This window comes from Lissotriton helveticus, chromosome 12 (genome assembly GCF_964261635.1).
Source record: "Lissotriton helveticus chromosome 12, aLisHel1.1, whole genome shotgun sequence".
NCBI classification, from domain to species: domain Eukaryota; kingdom Metazoa; phylum Chordata; class Amphibia; order Caudata; family Salamandridae; genus Lissotriton; species Lissotriton helveticus.
Window position 1 is genome coordinate 98,212,041 of NC_136073.1, and position 23,482 is coordinate 98,235,522.

Sequence of the window (23,482 nt, forward strand, 5' to 3'; positions counted from 1 at the left end):
CACACAGGACCTTCTGGACCCTAGCACTCCTCCACAAACTCTCCTAAACAGAGACTCCAAATTGCTGACACTGTGATTACCCTATGGGTGATCTCCCTCCCCTTCTCTTTTACTGCTGAGCGGTCAGTCCTTTTTGGGGTTCAGTGTTTAGCTTTATTCACTCTATCTGCGGAATCCCTCTTGAGCGATCATTTTTAACACTATTCAAGGGATTTTTAGATCTGAACATTAGATCCCGCAACAACAGTCTATTAATTGATATCCTTCTTACTGCGGCCTGCAAATCTATTTTACCTAACTGGAAGAACACAGCCGCCACCTCCTTCTGCCCCTTGGATAAACTGGATTTCTTTTCTTAGAGGGGCAAATAACACTTTATTACAAATCTCCCTGTGGATTATATACAATATATCTATCTGGAAATTCCTTGATAACTATTTTGCCACTTCCAAACCACTGTGATTCTCTATTTCCCACCCCCTGTACTCCTTTGCATTTTCCTTCTATCGCACGGGTACACATATGAGAGCTATTCAGATCTGATATCACCTCCTCCCAAAACCCTGAACTGAACTCTTGGATTGAGTGGAGCATATGTAATGCATCTGCACTTATATACATTAGGGCCTCCTTGGATTTTACATGCTGATTCATGTGTTTTGTCTCTATACCTACTAGTGCCCATCCTTTTCCCTTTTATCTTGCTTCTTTTACTTTACTTCTATCAGTTAATGTTATGCGACATCACAGATCCTATGGGTTTATCAAATCTCCTTATGTGGTTTTGCTCTCACTTACCATCTGCTACCTGGATTTTGCTTTGTAATCTAGACCCTCAGGTCACTATCAACCGTTCAGGACTCTATGTACCTGAACTGTATACCTTAAATTGAACCCCTGTGTCCTCTCATTGTCCTCTTTTCTATGTTTATTTGTTCATAAAAAATTGCTCAATAAAATTCAACTGAAACTTAGAATTAGTACCTATTCCAGAAGTACTTAAATGTTTGAATGTTTCTGAATCCATTTTAATACAATATATACATCTGTTCCAAACTATAGTTAATACTGAGCCAAAGAAAGGGAAATTAACACAAACTAAGCTCCAGAAAGGTCTGAAAGGTAGAGTTGAATACTTGGCAGTAGATTTTAAAATATTAAAACTATAGTGGTACAGAGAAATTTGAAAGAGGGACTTATAATTCTAGTAAATGGTGTCACTTTGAAGAGAAATAGATATGGCAAAAGTTAGTAGATGTTACTAAAGTTAAAAAGGCAATGTACAAAATAACATATATTACTAAAATGTAGATATTCTTCAAGATATAACACATCTAGAGGGCAACACTTCACCAGCGACAGGTCAGATAGAAAAAGTGGATCAATCCAGATTAGAGCATATTTATTAATATTATAGTATCCATCCTCCACATTCTGAAGAAATTGTTGGTGATGCTATTGATCTATATCAACTAATAAAAGGAAAAGGAGCTCCTTTAGGTGTATGGGAAAAAGTTTAGAAGCTTGCTGTTTCCCACATCTCTTTCCTAATGGAATAGGTGGTAGGTATGACGATCAGCATGTACAAATACCAGCGGCCAAGTATAAATCCACAAGACTTTATTCAGTGGACCCTTGATTTTGTCAAGGTATTCCTTATTTGTTTCATCTACTATATGAAAGTGACTTGTCTGCATTGTCTTATGCCATCAATCACATTTTGAAAAGAGGTGTGAATCTTCAAAATTTATCAGCAAGAAAATTTATGGAGAAAAATCAATACAACTTTATTAATCTAATGGCATGTCAACATGGAACTAACAAACAGTGGTAACATTGTCACAGTGAGCTCAAACTCATGTTGAAAAACCTATTAGTGCCTACATGGTGTCTAAAACTCAGTTGTGATGAGTATCCATGTGATGACCACCTACAATTCTTGCAAAAGGCAAATTCAAATTAATTTGAAGAAACTAGGAGAATTCTGCTCAGTGGACCAAGCAAATGTTTGCAGATATTTTAACCACATATTTCAAGCCATGATGGCTTTTATCTGCAATAAATCAAATTCACCTCTCGGTGAAGTGACTGATTTCTTTCTGTGCAAAGAATACCAAGCCAGAGGTTCTCCACATATTCATATGCCTTTATGGGTAAACGATGCTCCAAAGTTTAGAACAGACGCTGATGAGTCTGTATTGTTTTTCATAGAGCAGTTTGTGACTCCAAAGAAGAGTGGTGACAACATTTTAAGACAACAAATTCTACAATTCCAAAATCATAGGTGTGAGAAATACTGTCATAGAAAATACAGATTGTAAGGAACATTTATACCACATGTTGTTTTGGATTCCCACAACTTGTAATCTTAGAAGTAAGAGTTAACAGCTTTTTGTCTGAAGTCAGGCAAACTCTCACATGGAAATTACAGAGGAACACATACAACCTCAGACGAGCAAAAGCTTCCAAAACCTCAATGACGGCAATCCTGTGATTTTGAAGATGTGGAATGCGAATATGGATATACAGTTTGTTGCAGACTTCTCAATTGCTGTTGCTAGCTACATCACTTCTTATATAATGAAGTCAGAGAAGACAGAGATGAAGGAGATGTGGGAGGAGATTTCAGCAGAAAAGAGTCTTACATAGAAATTGTACAGTTTTAGTTTAAAAATGATTTCCCACAGAGAAATAGGCTCTTATAAATACTTATACAGGTTAAGCTCATCTAGTTTGTTTTCTAAATCAAGAGGAGTTATGTGGGTAAGTTTAGGGCTTGCTAACAGTCACAATAAAGTATTATAGTCTTTTACTGAAATACAGTACATTGCAGAATTCAAGCCTGAGAATACAGGCATTCGACTAACATGCTGGATACGTACCATCTTCTTCTTGAAAGGATGTGCCTATATCAAGTACTTCAACATTATACATATAGAAGTAATTTCTGTGAAAACATAGAAGAAGGAAGATTTGCTGTCCTTGGATGTGAAATATGTTTGGTCAGTATGAACAAAGGAAACCATGGAAAGCTAAGTTGTTAAAGTCCGGAGAAAAGAGAGTTTTTCTATTTAGCCCTGTTGCAGTTGTTCAAGCCATGGCACACTGAATCTGAGTTACATAGACACTTTGAGTGCTATCAATACTCATTCAATGCTGTAAAAGACACCATTGAGTGACAAGTGTATCGTCAAATGTTGAGACAAGAGATTGTATAGGAAGAAACAATTGCTGCAGAGATAGCAAGAGAGAGTTCTTAGAGCAGCCAAAGTTCAGCATCTGCAATTCAAGAAGCTCTTGAAGAGGCAATCATTCAAAATGTAGGTGCAATAGCTATGAGTGTGGTGGAGAATGCAATGCATCAAGCAAGACAAAAAAGACTTCAAATGGTCCAGAACCAGGCTGTCAGACTGATTCATAAATAACCCAAGTGGCAGTCAGCCAGACCTGGCCTGGCACAACTCCACAGGCTCCCAATTTCCCAACGAGTAACCTTCAAGACCTGCTGCCTAGCCTTCAAGGCCCTGCACGGCAAAAGCCCCAGATTCATCCGCAGTATGATTACCAAATATACTCCTCAGCGCAGCCTCCGCTCAGCCCACCACTTCCTGCTTACTACTTCGTCTTTCAGACTTGAATGTCAGGGAGGCTGCCGCTTTTCCCACTTGGCTCCCAAGCTCTGGAATTCACTCTCCCCGACGCTCAGAAGATGCGATAATCTTCTTAGCTTCAGGAAGGGTTTAAAAACATGGTTATTCAAGCAAGCCTATGCCTGGAATCTCGGCTGCAAATTTTTCAGTTTTAGCGCCATTAAACCCTAGGGTGTACGTGCGCTCTACAAGTGCTTGCTAACATAACAAGACAAGAATCTGCGGATTTTTCACAAATAATACAACTCAATACAGATCAGAATTATCTTTTGATGAAATAAAAGATAAAGTAGAACATGGATTCCTGCGTGAGAAAACAGAGTGCAAATGTTCTACATATAAACACGTACTACGATGCATAAATCCTTTACATCTAACCTGGGCTTCTATTGGAATTCTATAACGCATATTAGCAAGCCCATTATCGCCGTTTTAGCTGCAGTTTCCTGCCGCTAAAGCGGCGATAATTTAACGAGGTTCTTGGTAATATGCCCCTTACACGTTAAATCCAGATTCTAATTTATCATGTGTAGTATCTGCACCAACAGGCTTAGCTGTACATATTAATATAGGAGCTACTCTTCATTGAATATTACTGCTACTTGTTGAACATGAGAACAAATTGGAATGCAAAAAAATATCTGGTGATGCTTGTCATGAGGTTGCAAGAGTATTAAAGACATGGAAGATTTTAATTATTATCAAAGTGAGCATGGTGTTGAACCTAATAGTAGCTTTTATACATCTAAGAATGCAGCAGATTTTATAAACTAACTAGAACATACTTTTTGTTGGAAATCACATGATAGTGTTTTGGAGACCTGCTAAAACTAATACCAGTCACAGGACCTGTTTAAAAAAAAATTCAATTCAAAGAAAAGTATGTGCCAAGCATCAGATGTGCAATATGGACATATAGGCAAGGACATAAGAGTGGGAGTTCTCGCAATAAAAGAAAAAGTGCAATAGAAAGCCATTTTATAAAAAATCTATTTCCATGTAATGTTACAGCTACTCAACTAATGTATAATTTTATTAAAGAAGACACATCTACAGTTTGTTTGATTCTAACCCTTCAACAGTGTTCAGAATTCAATGAATAATTACTACAACTGGAAAAGGAAGACATTATAGAAATTACAGCAACTGATAAAGCAGAACATCAAGGAGTTACAGTACCACTCACAGAAAAACTGCAATCAAAATTTGACACTTTAGAGAAATCTGTTTCTAAAACTGCAATATTAGAAAAATAGTTAGGTGTCTACAAAAGTTTTCATCCCCACTGTTTGTCGATACTTCATAAAGAACACTGTTTATGGTGAAGTATGAAAGCTGAGAACAGTAAAAAGGAATTTTTGGGGGGTGTGTTGTATTACAATGTAAAAGTATACGTAACATATATTAGTATAATTTTGCAATTTTGAAGAGGACATTCTAACATATTTTGTATTATTGTTTTGCAGGGTGGATGGAGTGCAGCAAAATTCTATGTGTAAAATCGGTTTACTCCAACTTATGCCTTCATTCAATAATCTGTTCACCAGTCATGTACTCATTCAATCATGCATGTCCCACTCATACCTCACTTATTCACTCATTCTTACATCCATGCATGACTAATGCACTCATTGAATAATCCATACACCACTCTTGTACAATCATCCAAGTACCACTCATGCAGACAGTCGAACATCCATGCACCACTCATATACTCATAGTAATATCCATGTACCACTCATGCACTCATTCAATCATACATGTACCATTTATGTACTCATTCAATCATCCAAGTACTGCTCAGTGCCCATGCAATCCTTCAATCAATCGTGCAGCACTCATGCACTAATTCAATTATCTATGTACCACTCATGCACTCATGCAATCATCCATATACTAGCGTGTGCACTAATTCAATGAGACATGCACCACTCATGTACTCAAACTAACATCCATGCACCACTCAAGCATTCATTCAATCATCCATGTACCACTCTTGCACTCATTTGAAGATCAACAAGCCTATCCTTCGGGTAATGTGCACTCTATAAAACTACTACATTCATTCATTCATTCACCACTTATACACTTATTCAGTCATCCATACACTACACATGCATGAATTCAATCATGCTTGTGTTGCTCATGTACTCATACTAACATCCATTCACCACACATGCACTCAATTAATCATCCACACACCACTCATGCACCTATTCATTTATGCACCACCTATGCACTCATTGGATCAGCCATACACTGCTCATACATGCATGCATTCATCCATACCCAAATCATCCACTCATTCTTACATCTGTGCAGCACTAAGACACTCATTCAATTATCCATGCACCACTCTTGCACTCATTCAATCATCCATGCACCACTCATACACTCCTTCAATCATCCATGCACCAATGTCAGTAGTTCAGTGAAGTTGTGAGTGGGTAAATGAGAGGATTCTATGGGCCCGTGAGTGAGATGAGAGACTCTCTAGGTGGATGATGTCATCAGTGATGCCATATGAGATGTCAACAGGCACATATTCCCAATCCTGCTCTGGGGGCGTTGTTCACCCCCTAGGTTGTGGCCACGTCTGATGATAGTGACCATGGTTCACATACAACACAGTCACGATACAGTACACGAACAACACAGCAGCAACAACCCAAGCAGTCCCGCCCACAGACACCATCCCCACAGAAGAGCAAAGCCACCCCAGAGTGCAAAGACAAAAGCCTGTCAGGCAAAATCAAGGCCCAAAAAGCTAAGAAGTAGACCTCAGGCTCCCATGCCTCAGAGGCATCCCCAGCTAAAGACTCTCCTGTCCCTAAAGCATCTCGCAAAGAGAGGCATGCAGTTTCTGTGCCCACGGAGGAGGTGGTGCATGACAAGGGTACACTTAAGAAGGGCTCTGAGGCACATTCCCCAACCACCTCCACTCCCATTCCAAGTCCAGTGAAGCAGGGGAAGGAGGGCACTGTAGGGGGTCAAACCTGGCAAACAGGGAATGGAGGGTCAAAGGCGAGGCCAGGGGAAGCATTCTGCTGGATCCAGCACATTCTTAGAGGGAGTGCCAGCGTCTGCACCTGATGCAGCTTTGGTGGAGAGTGTGCCTGTTGTGTCCGCCCCACATCCCACTGCTACCAAGACAGTGAAATCATTTAGACTCCCAAAAAATTGGAAGGGCACCCCTCCACAATCTCCCAGCCACACTGTGTCTCACATCTGCACGACCCCGCCTCCACGTGCCACTACACCACCTGGTCCAAGCAGCCCTCTGGCTTGCCAAGCCACTGATTGCACTACCTCACATGGTCCACGCTCTCCCCAGTCCAGTGCTCCTACTGTCCCCGACACACAGCCATCTCCCAGTCCACCTGACAGCCAAGTCTGAGTGGTAGCCCCCCTCACACACCTGTCTCTCACACAGGTGGGCCTGTACTGCCCCATGACACACCCCTGAATGTGTTGATTACCCTGGAAGGGTACAGTCGCACACATTCCATGTGCAGATTCTCATGTATTGGCTCTGCACTTTGCCCTGCCCACTGGCCTTCCTGTTTTGCATTTGCCTGTGCTGATTCTCATGGATATGATGTGCACCCTTACCTGGCCACTGACCTTCCTGTTTTGACCTTGCCTGTGCAGCCTCTCATGTACTCGCTCTGCACTTTGCCCTGGACACTGGCCTTGTTGCTCTTTGCTGTGTTGGACTTTTCCCTGTGCAGCCTCTCATGTACTCACTCTGCACTTTGCCCTGCCCACTGGCCTTCCTGTTTTCACCTTGCCTGGGCAGATTCTCATGGATATCCAGTGCACCTTGAACTGGCCACTTGCCTTCCTGTTTTGACCTTGCCTGTGCAGCCTCTCATGTACTCACTCTGCCCTTTGCCCTGGACACTGGCCTTGTTGCTCTTTGCTGTGTTGGACTATTCCCTGTGCAGCCTCTCATGTACTCGCTCAGCACTTTGCCCTGCCCACTGGCCTTCCTGTTTTGACCGTGCCTGTGCAGATTCTCATGGATATGCTGTGCACCCTGAACTGCAAAAACAACAGTTGATGGACAGAATGCAGAACAATGGCATACATTCACCCCAATACAGAGATCTAGGCCTAAATCCATAGTTCCTTTGCACTCCACACCACCCGAGTTCAGACATGGCCATATGCAAATCAACCTTGACCCTGTGCCTCATGGGAACAGTCCAGCCTGAACTGCCAAGCTATGTCTTCCCTGGACCGGAATCAAGCATCCTAAGACCGGTTTTTGGCTATCAACCGTCATCAGCCAGGATAGCTTGACTCCAGTGGTGTGGAGAGCACGGGACTCATGTCTGAGCATACCCATCCCACTCGGGGGGACAAATGCAAAAACAACAGTTGATGGACAGAATGCAGAACAATGTCATACATTCATCCCAGTATAGAGATCTGGGCCTAAATCCATCGTTTTTTTGCACTCCACACCAACCCAGTTCAGACATGGCCATATAAAAATCAACCTTGACCCTGTGCCTCATGGGAACAGTCCAGCCCGAACTGCCAAGCCATGTCTTCCCTGGACCGGAATCAAGCATCCTAAGACCGGTTTCTGGCTATCAGCCGTCATCAGCCAGGATAGCTTGACTCCAGTGGTGTGAAGAGCACGGGACTCATGTTTGAGCATACCCATCCCACTCGGGGTGACAAATGCAAAAACAACAGTTGATGGACAGAATGCAGAACAATGTCATACATTCACCCCAGTATAGAGATCTGGGCCTAAATCCATTGTTTTTTTGCACTCCACACCACCCCAGTTCAGACATGGCCATATGCAAATCAGCCTTGACCCTGTGCCTCATGGGAACAGTCCAGCCCGAACTGCCAAGCCATGTCTTCCCTGGACCAGAATCAAGCATCCTAGGACCGGTTTCTGGCTATCAGCCGCCATCAGCCAGGATAGCTTGATTCCAGTGGTGTGGAAAGCACGGGACTCACATCTGAGCATACCCGTCCCACTCAGGGTGACAAATGCAAAAACCACAGTTGATGGACAGAATGCAGAACAATGTCATACATTCACCCCAGTACAGAGATCTGGGCCTAAATCCATCGTTTTTTTGCACTCCACACCACCCCAGTTCAGACATGGCCATATGCAAATCAGCCTTGACCCTGTGCCTCATGGGAACAGTCCAGCCCAAACTGCCAAGCCATGTCTTCCCTGGACCGTAATCAAGCACCCTAGGACAGGTTTCTGGCTATCAGCCATCATCAGCCAAGATAGCTTGACTCCAGTGGTGTGGAGAGCACGGGACTCACGTCTGAGCATACCCGTCCCACTCTGGGTGACAAATGCAAAAACAACAGTTGATGGACAGAATGCAGAACAATATCATACATTCACCCCAGTACAGAGATCTGGGCCTAAACCCATCGTTTTTTTGCACTCCACACCACCCCAGTTCAGACATGGCCATATGCAAATCAGCCTTGACCCTGTGCCTGATGGGAATAGTCCAGCCCGAACTGCCAAGCCATGTCTTCCCTGGACCGGAATCAAGCATCCTAGGACCGGTTTCTGGCTATCAGCCGTCATCAGCCAGGATAGCTTGACTCCAGTGGTGTGGAGAGCACGGGACTCATGTCTGAGCATACCCATCCAACTCAGGGTGACAAATGCAAAAACAACAGTTGAAGGACAGAATGCAGAACAATGTCATACATTCACCCCAGTACAGGGGAGATTCATCAAACAGTGTCAAATTTATTAGCAACACAAAACATCCTTTCCTATGGAAACGCTGACCTAACTAAAACTACCCAGTGGCAAACAGCAGTGGGTAAAATATAAATATGTACATTCACACAAAAAATCAAAGGCTAAATTAATGTTATAGTTAGGTGAATTACTCAGTGACAGCATTAATGCTTTGAAGAAAAATAACTAAAAATTAACCAGATATAGTCAGCATCGCTAACTATAACTTGCACCCCGCAATGCACTGCTTAAGACCACGCATGTTGCATCACTAATGACATGTTCTATGAGATCATTTATGACATCACTGATGACATCTCAAGCGACATCATTTCTGTGTTTTTTCAGTTCAAACCATTAATGTTGTCTATGACAGATTCATCTCACTATAACATAACTTTAACCTTTTGTTTTTAGAGTGAATTTCAAAGGTTTAACAAAACAAAATCCTTTTATCACCCCTAACTATGACCTTACTATTACCTTTGCTTTTTTCCTCTAAAGTTCCAGGTCTCAGGGGCGTGGCCAAGATGGCGGCGGAGTGAGACGTTTCGATCAGTCCCTCCGGCGCCGCTTTGATTCCAGCTTTGTTTTGCGCCCTACAGAGGTCTCCGTTCGAGACACACGGCTGCTGCCCGGCATCTGGACCCTTCGCGGAGTTAATAGCCGTTCTGAAGCGGCGTTGCAGGCATTCTGGGCGCGGCCTCTCACCAGCGCGCGACCATGTGTTGCGCCCTCCTGCTGCCGGAGCCCGCTTCCGGCAGGTGACTACGAGAGTCCCCGGCGCCGTGGGCCGGAATAGACGCGGCCCCCGTGGGGGCTCTGCGGATCTAGCGGGGCTGCGCTGAGTGCTGACGGGCCACTGCACGGAAGATTTGCAGGGCATACACGACTATCCGGCCCGCTGGAAGTGCGGACATAAAGCGCTGTTCGGACCCTGCCCAGAGCTCTTCAAGCTGACCACGAGGGGCCTGAGGCGAGGTGTGACGTGGTGAGGGAGGAAGAGAGCCGTGGAGGGCCCACTCTGGAGACCCATCGCCCCATGGACCTGGAGGTGAGCGGTGCCCCGGTGTGACAAGCTTAACTACACGGGGTGTCCTGCCCCAGGAAGCTGCGTGGAGAGCGTGTTTGGTGCCGGTGGTGCTCGCGGGGCGGCCTTCATGGATTGCGCTGTGGTGCATGGCGCTTGCTGCCATAGTGCGCCGCGCCGCTGACTGGCCCCCCGGTCAGTGAGATACCACGGGCCTGTATCATTCGAAGGGCCCCAAGTCTGCGCCCGTGTTTCTCTTGCCCGGACGGGTGGCGGCACGCCTTGGCCTGGTGGTGTGACGCAGCGGTGCCGGCGCTCCACAGGCGCGGGGCGGAGCCGTGAACGACATACCCGCAGACGACTTGGCCTGATTCCCTTGGAGGCTGGGATAGCCCCGTGAAGAGGCCCACAGGCGCCACGCGCCGGCCATTGCTTTGGTGCGGAGGACAGGGGGAAGCACCATGGCGTCGAACAGACCGAAGAAGGACAAGCCCCTGAAGGATGGGGTCCCGAAGAGCTCACCGCTGTGACCCACGCCGGTAGCTGACAAGCCCCCGTGATCGGACGACAGTGATGCCCCTGCCACCAAAGCCTTTATGCCGGAGCTCTTTGCAGCAATGAAGGAGGACATCCAGGAGCTGCGGACCCAGCTAGCATCAGATCTGAGGGAGGTGCGCAGGGACGTCGACGCCATTGGAGACAGGGTTGCCACCCTGGAAGAGCACGACTTGGGGACGGCCGAGGACATACACCAGCTCCAGCAGGATGTCCTGCGCCTCACGGAACAGAACCTGGACTTACAGGCACACACGGAGGATCTAGAGAATAGATCTCGCCGCAATAATATCAGGATTCGAGCAGTCCCGTGGAAAGGAGAGGGGACGGACCTGCCGGAGTACGTCGAAGGCCTCTTCCGCCACGTCCTGCAGAAGGAAGACTTCCGAGAGATCCAGATGGACAGAGTTCACAGAGTCGGCCTTCCGCGTGGATCCAATGCACCTCCCCCTGATATCCTGGTGACGTCCACGATTTTCAGCTTAAAGAAAGGATTCCGAGGAAGGCACGCGATCACACTCCCCTCGTGTTCCGTGACCATCGTCCGGTGCTATATCAGGATTTGGCGGCGTCCACTCTGGCTAAGCGGAGAGACATTTTCGGCAGGTCACCGCCTTCCTGCGTGAGCAGGGTGTCCCCTACTCTTGGGGGCATCCTTTCAGGCTGGTCTGCAGATGGAAAGGCAAGTTGATCCAGGTGCAGTCCTTGGAGGCGGCTCGTGAGCTGCTGGGCCTGGAGGGATCTGATGCCCAGCCGGGGGCCTCATCCTCCCCTGCGAGACGACGTCGTCGATCCACGGAATGGCAAACAGTGGGAAAACCGGCAAAACCTGCAGGTCCGGACCTGTCCATTAGCTTGAAAGAGAGGAGGGCAGCCGTGGCTTCTGTGGCGAAGGTGACGGAGACACCGGAGGATTCCTGATTACTGTCTCCGCATGCTCGACCTTTGCAGGCTGACAGCTGGTGTCGGAGGGAACTATCGTCTGGACTCGGATGGGTAACGTACTGTCATGCCCGCCAAGGGAGTTGTCCTGTATCAGGGGCAGAGTCCATGCCCTCAGCCCTTTGGACTTTTGTGACGGACTATTGTTCCCTCCTTTTGCCTATTGTGCGGGGGGCCCAGTCATGTTGTTGGGGTTTTTGTAACGGGGGGTTTTCTTCGAGGGGAAGAGGGGGGGGAGTTGGGACAGGGTGGTTTGGGGGGGAGGGGGACTCTGCATCAGCTGTTAAATGCCTCCATTTCAGTGCTACACGATCTACTGCCGATGTGTGGTGTGCTTCACCTTAGTAGAGCTTTCGGTGTTCTGCCGGTATGATGGGGAATGATTTGAAAATTGTTAGTCTGAATGTGCGGGGCCTCAACAGCCCAGTTAAGCGTGCAGTGATCCTGTCGCTGTTGGAGGGGGCGGAGAGTGATATCTGCTTGTTGCAGGAAACGCACCTCTTTTCCAAGGACACTAAGAGAATGAGAGATAGGCGCTTCCCAATACAAATGTGGTCCTCTTGCGCTGCGAAGAAGCAAGGGGTAGCGATTCTGATCAGTGCTAAGGCGCACTGCAAAATATTGTCTCGGGTGGTCGACATCAAGGGCCACTTTCTAGCTGTCAGGATTCAATGGGGCGACACCCGCCTTACAGTAGGCTCTCTGTATGCTCCTAATGTTCAGCAGGAATCCTTCCTGACCTCATCGCTTGCGGATGCCCTAGCGTCTCCTGACCCCTGGGTGCTGGTGGGGGGTGATCTGAATGTGGTCATGGACCCGTCCTTGGATAGATCGGAAGCCCGCTCGCACCAGACTGGGGCCATGTCCAAGGGAGGGCTATTGTGGTTACAGGAAGGGGGACTCTATGATGTTTGGTGTACTCTGCACCCTTTAGAGTGCGACTACACATACTACTCAGCGGCCCACAAAACCTACGCACGTTTAGACCACTTCCTTGCTTCTACCTCACTCATGCCCCAGCTCTCTGCGGCGGAGATTGCCCCGCGCTCCCTATCCGATCATGCTCTCATTTCCGTACGGGTGGCTGGGGGCGGGTGCAAGCGACCATCGGGGAGCTGGCGATTGGGCGACTCTCTCCTCAATTCCGCATCAGTAGTTGCCCGCCTGCGAGACACGATCACACACTACCTCGCGACTAACGAAGTGGATGACATGCCGCTGAGCTCGGTGTGGGAAGCGCTTAAGTTGGTGGTGAGGGGCTATTGCATAGCGGTCTCGGCGTAGCTAGCTAAACTTTGCAGGGAGAAACGGGAAGAGCTCGAGAGCGATGTACGGGGACTGGAGGCGATCCATAAGCGCACTGGAGCGCAGCGGGTCTGGAGAGAACTGGAGTCGAAGAGGCGCATGCTCAAACACCTGGATCTTGACCGTGCGGAATACACACTCTTGCGCTTACGGCATAAGTTCTATCTTAGTGGCGATAAGGGGGGCAGGAGGCTATCCCGGCCATTCGGGACGAGACTGCAGAGGAGCAGACGGCGGACGACCACATGGCGGCGGCCTTTCAGCACTTCTATCACACGTTGTATACGTGTGAGCCGCCCGAGCCTGATCGTGTCCAGGCCTACCTGGCGACCTGTGGGATCACGCCTCTCTCCCCGAGTTCGGCTGCTAATCTCGATGCGGAGATACGCATTGACGAGGTCATCTCCGCAATCTCGCGCCTGAAGCCGGCCAAGTCCTCGGGCCGGATGGCTTCTCGGCCATCTTTTACAAGACGTTCTGCAGGGAGCTGGCGCCCTTCCTGACGTGCCTCTTTAACTCCTTCAAGGAGACAGGGAAAGTAACTCCCTCTATGGCAGAAGCAGTGATCACGGTTATCCCCAAGGCGGGGAAGGATGCCAAGGAGTGCAGCTCATACCGCCCCATCTCTCTCCTCAATGTTGACATGAAGCTATTTTCGGGTATCTTAGCAGCTCGCCTTAGCCCTTACATGGATGGAGTTATTGAGCCTGATCAGGTGGGGTTTGTCCCCACGCGACAGGGGGGTGAAAACACTAAGAGGTTCCTACACCTAATGGACTCGGTGCACCATTCCCGAACGCAGGCCCTATTCCTCTCCATAGACGCCGAGAAGGTGTTTGACCGGGTTGACTGGTCGTACCTGTTCGCAGTCCTAAAGACCTTTGGGCTAGGGGACACCTATGTCAACTGGGTGCCCTGCCTCTATGATTCCCCGAGTGCGGCTGTGAGGGTCAATGGATGCCGGTCGGAGCACTTCCCCATCACACACGGGACGCGGCAGGGTTGCCCCCTGTCGCCCTTGCTCTTTGCGCTCTATATGGAGCCGTTCGCTCAACGCCTCCGAGACAACGCGGCCATCCACGGGATTCGCTTTGGCGCAGAGGAACACAAGGTGAGTCTCTACGCCGACGATGTGATCCTCTCGCTCACCCACCCTCATTCTTCTTTGCGGCACCTCTCACACGAGGTCCGGGAGTTCGAGTCGGTGGCTGGCTTCAAGGTCAACTGCCTTAAAAATCCCAGATCCTCAACATATCGGTACCAGCCGAGGACGTCTGGGATCTTCAGAAAGACTTCAACTTCCAATGGGTCCACACGGACATTCCATACCTAGGAATTCGATTAGCTCCCACAATACCACAGACTGTTTCCCTCAACTACAGGCTCCTGCTTGAACAGACAGCCAAGTCCGTCTCAGATTGGTCCCGGTTGCAGCTGGCCTGGTTTGGTCGACTGGCGGCGATAAAGATGACGATCCTCCTGCGCATCCTCTACCTCTTTCAGATGTTGCCCTTGCGCCCCCCGCCGGGGGCACTGAAGAAACTACAGAGGCTGCTTACCACATTTCTGTGGAATCACAAGCGTCCACGGGTGGCGTTCGCCCGGGTTACGACTCCCCGAGCCGAGGGTGGTCTGGGTTTTCCCTGCATCGAGGCATACTATCAAGCGTCATGCCTGCGCTACATCCTTGAGTGGAATAGACCACTGTCCAGCAAACACTGGCTATTTATGGACCAGACGGTGGCAGGCCGCAATATTTGGCGCGAACTGTGGCTCCCACGTAAACATAGGGCGTGGGGCCTGTACTCATCACCGGTCACCTTCCCAACGTTGGACGCCTGGGATCGGCTGGCGCGCAAGCGGGGTTGGACCACCTTCCCGTCGCCTTTGACGCCTATTGTGGACAACCCGGAGTTCCCCCCGGGCTGCGCTTCGCCAGTGTTTCAACGCTGGAGAGAACAGGTCACCTCTTTGATTTGATGGGGCTGATCCCGTTCTCCTCTCTACGTCGAGAGTACTTTGATCTGCTTGAGTCAGATGCCTTCCCCTACTCGCAAGTCACTCACTGGGTCACGCTACCTTCTAACGTGGCTAACATGTCCCGCCCCATGACGAAGCTGGAGTGCTGGGTTGTCTGTAAAAAGGATGACCGCTACATCATTTCTGAGCTTTACGCACTGATCCTTGCGCGGCCACATACACAGCGCACTAAGGCGCAGGTTCGGTGGGAGACAGAGTTGGGCCGCCCGCTGACTCACAAGGAATGGGACAAGGTGCACAATCGCGCACACCACACCGCTACTAATGTAGCTGGGGCCGAATCGGCCTACAAAATGGTGTACTACTGGTATCACACCCCGGCTAGGATCCACGCGTGGGATCCCAAATGCCCGAGTCTCTGTTGGCGGGGCTGTGGTGCGACGGGCACCCTGACGCATCTGCTCTGGCACTGCCCCAAACTGGTGCGGTATTGGCAGGCAGTCCTGGATGACATAGACAACGCATTTGGCATTATATTTCCCAGGGCCGCGGAGTATGTGCTGCTAGGTCTTCCGCACCCTAAAGCGTTCCCCTTGTGCTCCATGCGGGGTAGGCAGATAGTCCTAGCTCTATTGGCCGCGCGCCTAGTCATCCTTGCGCAGTGGCACTCCCCTGATGCCCCTGACCCGAGAGATTGGATTAGACGGCTGTGGCTACTGCTGGGTATGGAGAGGCTTTCGCTTTGTGAGGATGGCAAGGGAGAGACGTATGCGGAGCTGTGGGAACCATTCATACACTTGCTATCGCGAGATTTGCGAGAGGTAACATGCCTCAAGTTCTTGCAAATCCTGCAGCTTATTCCTTTGGAACCGGTGGGGGCGAGCTCCTAGGGAGATTGGGAGGGTCCTGTGCGGGCTGGGAAGCGGAAGTGGGCAGAGGCGGAGGCACAGGCAGGGCTGATGCGGAGTGGGGAGGCGGGGGGTGGAGGGGGTCCATGGTGGGGGGGTTGGAGGGGGTGGGGGGCTTCTGTTTTCATGTGAGTGTTTGTTTTTTCTCTTCTATAAAATGCAGTATCAGTACGAGACCTGGTTGCTCCATCTGGCCGTTAGTTTATTCTCGCCGGGTCGCCCCCAGGGATGTAGACCCTATGGCTATGTTTCAACGTTGTTGAATTCTGCTCTGCCGGCCGTTGGATGTAGGCAGCCTAGCTGTGTTAAATGATATGTTGCTGCTCAATAAAAAACGTTTAATTCTAAAGTTCCAGGTCTTTTATGAAAGTAATTTGTTATTATGTTTTTATGCGTAAATCAAACCCCTTGCAGCCAGGCCCTGTGGCCAATCCCCCCACCACTATTCGAAGCTATGCTGTGCACTGCTTTTAGCTGTGAGGAGTGGAGGGTCGGCCACAACAGGCCAGGCCCCTGTAGCAAACTCACAGTAAGAACATCTAATCCCACACTATTCAGGGCCTTCAGTCATGCCTGGCAGGGGGTTGGCCATTGAGACTGGCTGCAGCCAGCCCTAGGCATGTACCCAATTACATACTATGCATGGCCATTGGCCATGCATGGTCGAAGGTTGACCAGAAGGCCTGGCTCTGGGTAACACATCCCCAGGGTTTTTTTAAAAAAAAGAGGACAGAGTCCTGGGGACCCCATCCTCCCTGGCCACTCTTTTAAATAAAAGGGAGGAGGCGCACATTGCTCCTAAGGCTGATTTCAGCCCCAGGGACCTCATCCCCCAGAGACCCCATCCTCCCAGGGTCCAGCGTGGTTTTCAGGGGTAGAAGGGCACATGGTCCTAATCCTCCGGCCAACTTTGGCCCTGGGGACACACCCCCCTGGGCCCAATGTGATTCTTAAGGGGAGAGGGGCACACAGCCCCTTCCTGGGTTAATTTTGGCTCTGGTGACTCCATCACCAAGGGTACGGCATTATACTTATTTGGAGTGAGCACAGGGCTGACCCACTCTAGGCCAATTGCGGTCCCAAGGACCCCACTCCCTGAGGCCCAGCTTGCTTTTCAGGGGGAGGGGGACACTCAGCCCACTCCCTGGGCCAATATTGACCCTTGGGACCCCATTCACTGGGGCCCTAACACTGAAAGTGGGTGCCCTTCTTTTCACCCAGGGAACCCACCATCCTCTTGTTGGTGGCTGAGGGGGAGCCAGCATTGCCCCCCACAGGGATCAGCTACTTATACTGCTCCCTCCAGCAATATTTGATCTGTTTCCCTTTCCAAATCACTATGTGCTGGGAAACAGATCAAAAGTCCACTTCCAGAGAGCAGGAGCATTTTCAAAGCTCTGGCAAGCTGGGAGCGGACTTGGTGTTTGCTCTTGCTTCCTAGTAAATAAAAAATGCTCCTGCCAAGTGAGAGTAATCACTGGTTTCTCTGCCTGCGCCGCTGCAGGCAAAGAAACCACTATGTCCCAGGGGTGGGTTCCCAGGAATTTTGAAGCTCTGGAGGTTCGGGAGGGTGACAACGTGGCTCTCCTCCCCTTCAACAATACCGCCTCATGGGTTGGCTCCCTGGGGATAATAATTGCAGAATGCAACTCAGACATCTTTTGCTTGTTTTTTATTCTGCAAGAGTTTTGCAGAATCACAGCATTTCTTGCCAATTTATTTTCTTTTCTGGCTCCAGGGAGGAGGTCCCTCTAAATCCTTGTGATGCATGTCTTGTAATATTTGATTGAATCAGGAAAGCTTGGGAACTAGCGACTTGAACATTTAGTTGGATACAGCCAAATGAACTCTGATAATACCTTGAAAAAACCTTATATGTGACATTCTCAGAAATAACATGACAAAACCTAAATGATTATAAGGTATCTAAAATGTTTAATTGCCCATGAGGGTTGGAACACTAGTGCATACGTAGGATTGAGAAGGGCAAACGTCTATGCATTGAGATGATTTAGAACTTGCTTTTGCCATTTCGTAAAAGGAATGGACCTTCATGTCCCTTCATTAATTTATGTATTAACTTTCTAGCCTCAAATATGCTGAGGGGGCATTAGTTATGTGCCTGCGGACAACCACTGCCAAGTCCTCTATATGTAACTTTTTAGATAATCAACTAGTTTTTGCAAGGCTGATCTCCTTAGTCTGGGTGGCAGAAAAATGTGTTCTTTGAGAAATATTTTTGTCTGAAGTCCTGGAATGGCTTAGGCAAGCAACTGGCAGATAGTAGACAGAACTGATATCAGTGGCAGCTTCAGTGGACTTTTAAATTATTTACTCTGTTAGAAACGTAAGGATTGCTCTAGGACATGGTATAGGTCTTTGAGTTTGAAGATATTGAATTCTATATTAGGGATTCATATGAGAGCTTTCTTAGAAATGGAGGGAGTAAATAATTCAGGATCACAATCGTAGGCATTAAGTGCAAGGGTTCCTGAAGTGTTGTGCCTTCCTGTTAGGGCTGAAAAGCAAACCTTTTCTCACTGGATCTAATATTCATGTCACTTATTATTGTAAAGAACCAAAAATGCAGATATATTTACCCGTCTGGTTGGATATCTCACCCTGAGGACAAGGGACACATAGAAAGCAACAAACTGGCTTCCCTTCTTTCATAGCTTTTCTGAACCCAGGTAGGCAGCTTTGACTACACACTGAAATGGGGACCTGAAAAACATAACCACATACAGAAAATGTTTCTATGGCAATATATTGCTTATAATGCTTTATACCGGAAAACATCAAATATTTTTTAAATGTACTGTAGGAGGACATATCCTTAGGGTCCACACATATAGCTTGCCTTCGTTTATGTTTGCCACTATCCATCCATGCTATTTGCAAGTTCAAAGTTTCACAAGTCCCAAAATATCTATCATGCTATTGTTCTCTAACAGATTTCCTCAAAGCAGTCAAGGAATAAAATACTTTTATAGGACTAATTGAAAATAAAACACCACAATGGTAAAACTCTTTAGCTTTGAAATATGAATGCAATATCTTTATTCGATTATTATTAATAATCATAAAAGTACAAGATACAAAAATATAGTCATAAAAACTCATATATCACTGCAAAAAGAGGATAAGATCAAAGTTATTACATAAACCATTAAAATTGTGTAAAAGAGAATTTGATCATATAAAGGCACATTGTAAGTCTGAATGATGGGACTAATATTTAGATAATAAAACATAATACATGGATCATGTATTCAGTGCAACATTCAAATACAAGACCCAACAGGAATTAGAACGTCAGGGTCGGCAAGCTTCTGGAAATGGAGAAAGGCAGGCCTATATTGACAAAAGTCCCTTATACGTAAAATAGGATTAAAGTATCTTCTTTAGGTCAATTTATTTATTTTTCACAAATAAAAGTAAGAGTTCCATGGTGTGTGTTGAACTGTTAATACAAGGGCTATTCAGTTTTGAGTTTAGATCATTTTGTCTGGGGAGAAACATAGCCTGGATAATATTGCACCCAACCAAAATTTAGAGAGCAGAGATCTCTCCCAAAGATTTCTGATTAGAGTGAGGTAGGCTGCAAGGCTCTCTCTAGTTTGAATGATCCTAAAGGCTCTCAAGATCTGCTTTTCCAAAGCCATGGATTCCCTCCTCTCCAAGGCCTGTTTTAAAAACAGTTCTTTAATTGTCTTCTCATCGTTTACGGTGAACAGCTGGAGGCTTGGTACAATTCAGGGCATCCCAACTGAAAAACTACATTTTTGATGTAAGACAGCCACGGGATTTTATGCCCACACTTCAAACAGTCTTGGATCACTTCTCTATTACAGATTGTGTGTTCCCCACTCCAAACATATACCCATCGAAGCAGTGAGGCTAATTTTGCATAATCTTCATCATTCCCCAATCCTAGTTCATTATGAACAAAATAGCTTTGCAAGCAATTCCCTGCACAACTGATTCTCCTCCTGCTGTAAGTATATTCTCGCACAATTGTGATAGTCCAATATGGTGGCCCAATAGGTAAGAACCAGCAAACATTTCATTCTGTAGATTCGGAGCAAAGGAACTATTGGCTTGCTACCAATCAGTAACTTAACTTAAAAAGGGCACTACATTCTTAATTAATCCAATTATTATGTTGGTCAAAGGTGACACCCAAATATGGAAAAACACTGACCCTTGAGATAACCTTCCTTTTGATGGTTAGAGTCCTCACTTTGGGGGACTGCCTCCCACAGACCATATAATAGGTTTTCTCAGTCTTGGTATCAAGGTCAATATCGTCTCTAAATTTAACGAACGGATCCACAAAGCCCCTATAGCAGAACCACATCATCAGTATATAGCAAAGTCAGGACAAAAACAGTTTTGGCCTTCGGCATTTCTTCCATTTAGTGATAAACAAAAAAGAGGTGCCAAGAAGCAAACATGCCTAACCCCTCGGGGAAGACCTAGATCTTCTGGACATTCCCTCGCCTGTCCTTACCTAATGGAGGCAGCAATATTTGTGTGCAAAGCTCATAGGAAATTAAACAGGGCTTGGGGCATTCCTAGATCTGCCAATAAAACTAAAGTCTTTGACCGATTAACTCAGCCAAAGGCGCTGCTCAGGTCCATGAATGCTAAATACATTTTACCTTGCTTAGCCGCATCATATTTCGATTTCATCAGGTTAAGATTCAGGCATTGCTCCAATGTATGCATACCTTCCCAGAACCCATACTGACTAAGACTAAAATCAATATTAAGCTGGTCCCACTCATCAATTCGGTTCATAATAATTCTGCCTGCCACTTTCACAATTGAGTTCAATCAGGAGATAGGCCTATAAGAGCTTAGGTCCTGCCAATTTAGTTTTTTAAATATGGGTACAATTGTAGCAACTTTCGATGCCTTGGAGTTACCTTATACAGCAGCTGCAATAAGGACATTTATAATTAGCTGGGACCAAAAAGGAATATTTGTCTAGAGGGACCTCAGGAGTGCCTAGGGACAGTTGTCTCCCCTTAACTGTCTCCCAGATTCCTTTAGTGTCTTCCGTATCACAGGTGTACATCAGTCGATACCATGCCTCTTCTTTGAGGGTATGTTCCTTCGCCCTAATAACTAGCCTATATTGAGCTCTAGCAAGGGAAATATCCTTTTTAATCCATGGCTGGGTGTTATGGACCTCTTTTAGTCACTGGATTGCAGCTCTACAGCTATCAACAAACCACCTACGTTTAGCCATTATTCTAGTGCCAGACAGACTATGCATAATCTGCTTTGCTGAGTAGTTTAGAGAATTGAACTCCTCCAAGACACCTGCTGGGGGAAGTCTATTGAAAGTAGTGAGTCCATAAGCATTCTCAAATTTGCCCCAATAACAGAATTAAAAAGGACAAGGATAGAAATGCTGCACCATTTAATTCGAAGCCCTTTGTCCATCATGCTCAATCTAATTAAGCCTGGTTTACTTTTGTTCGTTGCACCAGTGGGTATTAACTTTTCAAAAAAATAGGGTCATGTTCACTAAGGCAAAATTCCACAAATCCCCTCACTTGCACTATTGTTCCAAGGGCAATTAAGATAAAAGCATAGTTGATTACTGATCCTTCGCTCTATCCCACAAAACTTGATTTTTGGTCAAATTGTTGTGCCACAATAGTCCCCACACTGAGAAGTTTGGTTTGGCCTAATACTTTAATCAACCTCTGACCCCTCTCATAAGTCTCTAGGAAACAGAGGGAGGTATCATCTTTCACAAAAAAGATCAGCCTCACAAAGGGGCTGACCTATCTTGGCCTTAAAGTCTTCTTCTATTACCATGTTAAAGCATTTAAATTTGGAGAAGGCTCTAACTTTTATACAGACAGCACTTTAAACAAACAGCCAGGATTATACACAGAATTATTTAAATTTAAAAAAGCTAAAATTACAGGATGCCAAGACCCACACAACCTGAATTCTCCCATGCCTCATGGGAACGGCAACTTTGAACAGGTTTGATATATCAAGATGGGCAGCGCCCATTGGGCTCCCTGCACTGTAACAGCTTTAACTGGCACACAGAAAAACTTGAACCCATTCAGAAAAAAACAAATCCTGTACCCAGGTTTCCTGCAACATCATCACATCAAACTGTGTGCTTAAATCAAGCCATTCTGGATCTGACATTGTTTATCTGATACCTGCTATATTCCAGCTAACAATTCTTAGAGCAGGATCCTGTTTTGAACTCTCATTAGTTATTATTGGGTGTACCAGCAAAGGCTGTTCCTCATTTACACAATTAGCAGTAGAATAAGGAAGGTCAGGGAGATAATCATTGTAATCCCAACATGTCAGTTGAAAAAAACCTATTAAAGGTAGGTATAGGAGGCTTAAAGGTTGGGTTGGGTTGGTCTTTCCTTGGGGGTAAACTGGAGGTGCCTATAGAACTGCAAGTGCCTAAAGGTACAATACTGATACCTTATTCTAGTGGGCGTTGTATATTGAAGTTTTAGCTTTTAGATCCCCACAGACTTTTTTGTCATACGGGATGGTGAAAAGTTCAGAATGAAAAGCTGCAGTGGTCATTAGTTTCGGTAAAAGAAACAAAAGGTGTACATGTTTGTACACCATTCAAAAGTACATTTTAGAACCTAAACTAGGCTTAGACCTGTGCGGACTAGTTAAACTTAATTGTTGCAAATTTAAGAACATAATTCTGCTATATGGATCAATTAAGAACCAAGGGGCATATTAACAAGGGATTTATCTCTGCTTTTTTGGCTTTAAAAGCCAAAAAAGCAGAGATAAAACTAGCGCCCTATCAGCTACAGGGTGCTAACACGCAAAATTGCATGTTAAAACCCTTTTACTCTACGCTTTCCCTTGCACCTTTAATGAGATGCAAAGGGGGCATTCCAGAGTGAAATAATAGCAGAAATGTTGCTAAGCGACATTTCTGCTATTATCAAGGATATCAGTAACCCTGTTAGCGAAAAAAAAAGCAGCGCTAACCGTGGTTAACGCTGCTTTTTTATGTCTGGTATTTTTCTGACTTAGCCATAAGATCCTATGTAAGGTAGATATCATGGCTAAGTATGTCTATCCCTATCAGCAAACTATCGCCAAACCTTGTGGGAATATCGCTGTATTTCCAGCGATAATCTCACAATTGGCAGCTTGCGCTCTGAATTTGATCACTTTGGAGATAAGCGTTGCTGATAGCACGCTATCTCCTCGATAAAATTCAGAGTTGGCCGGCGATAATTTTCCTAGCGATAAGTGCGCTTAGCGATAATTATCGCCTGGCCTTGTTAATATGCCCCCAAATCTCTACCACACCTTGTGAATTTGGAGTGTATACATGCTG

General features: G+C 46.5%; 1 protein-coding gene across 1 annotated transcript in view; it reads right to left on the reverse strand.

The window, feature by feature from the left end:
• The window catches only part of LOC144797938 (extracellular calcium-sensing receptor-like), a 202,033-nt gene that overhangs the window by 56,356 nt on the left and 122,195 nt on the right, over positions 1–23,482 (reverse strand). Inside the window, exons 5-6 of the mRNA XM_078668742.1 lie at positions 21,835–21,843; positions 18,717–18,840 (exon numbers count right to left, since the gene is read on the reverse strand). Coding sequence (XP_078524868.1) covers positions 18,717–18,840; positions 21,835–21,843 — 133 coding nt within the window. The remainder of the gene's footprint in view (positions 1–18,716; positions 18,841–21,834; positions 21,844–23,482) is intronic.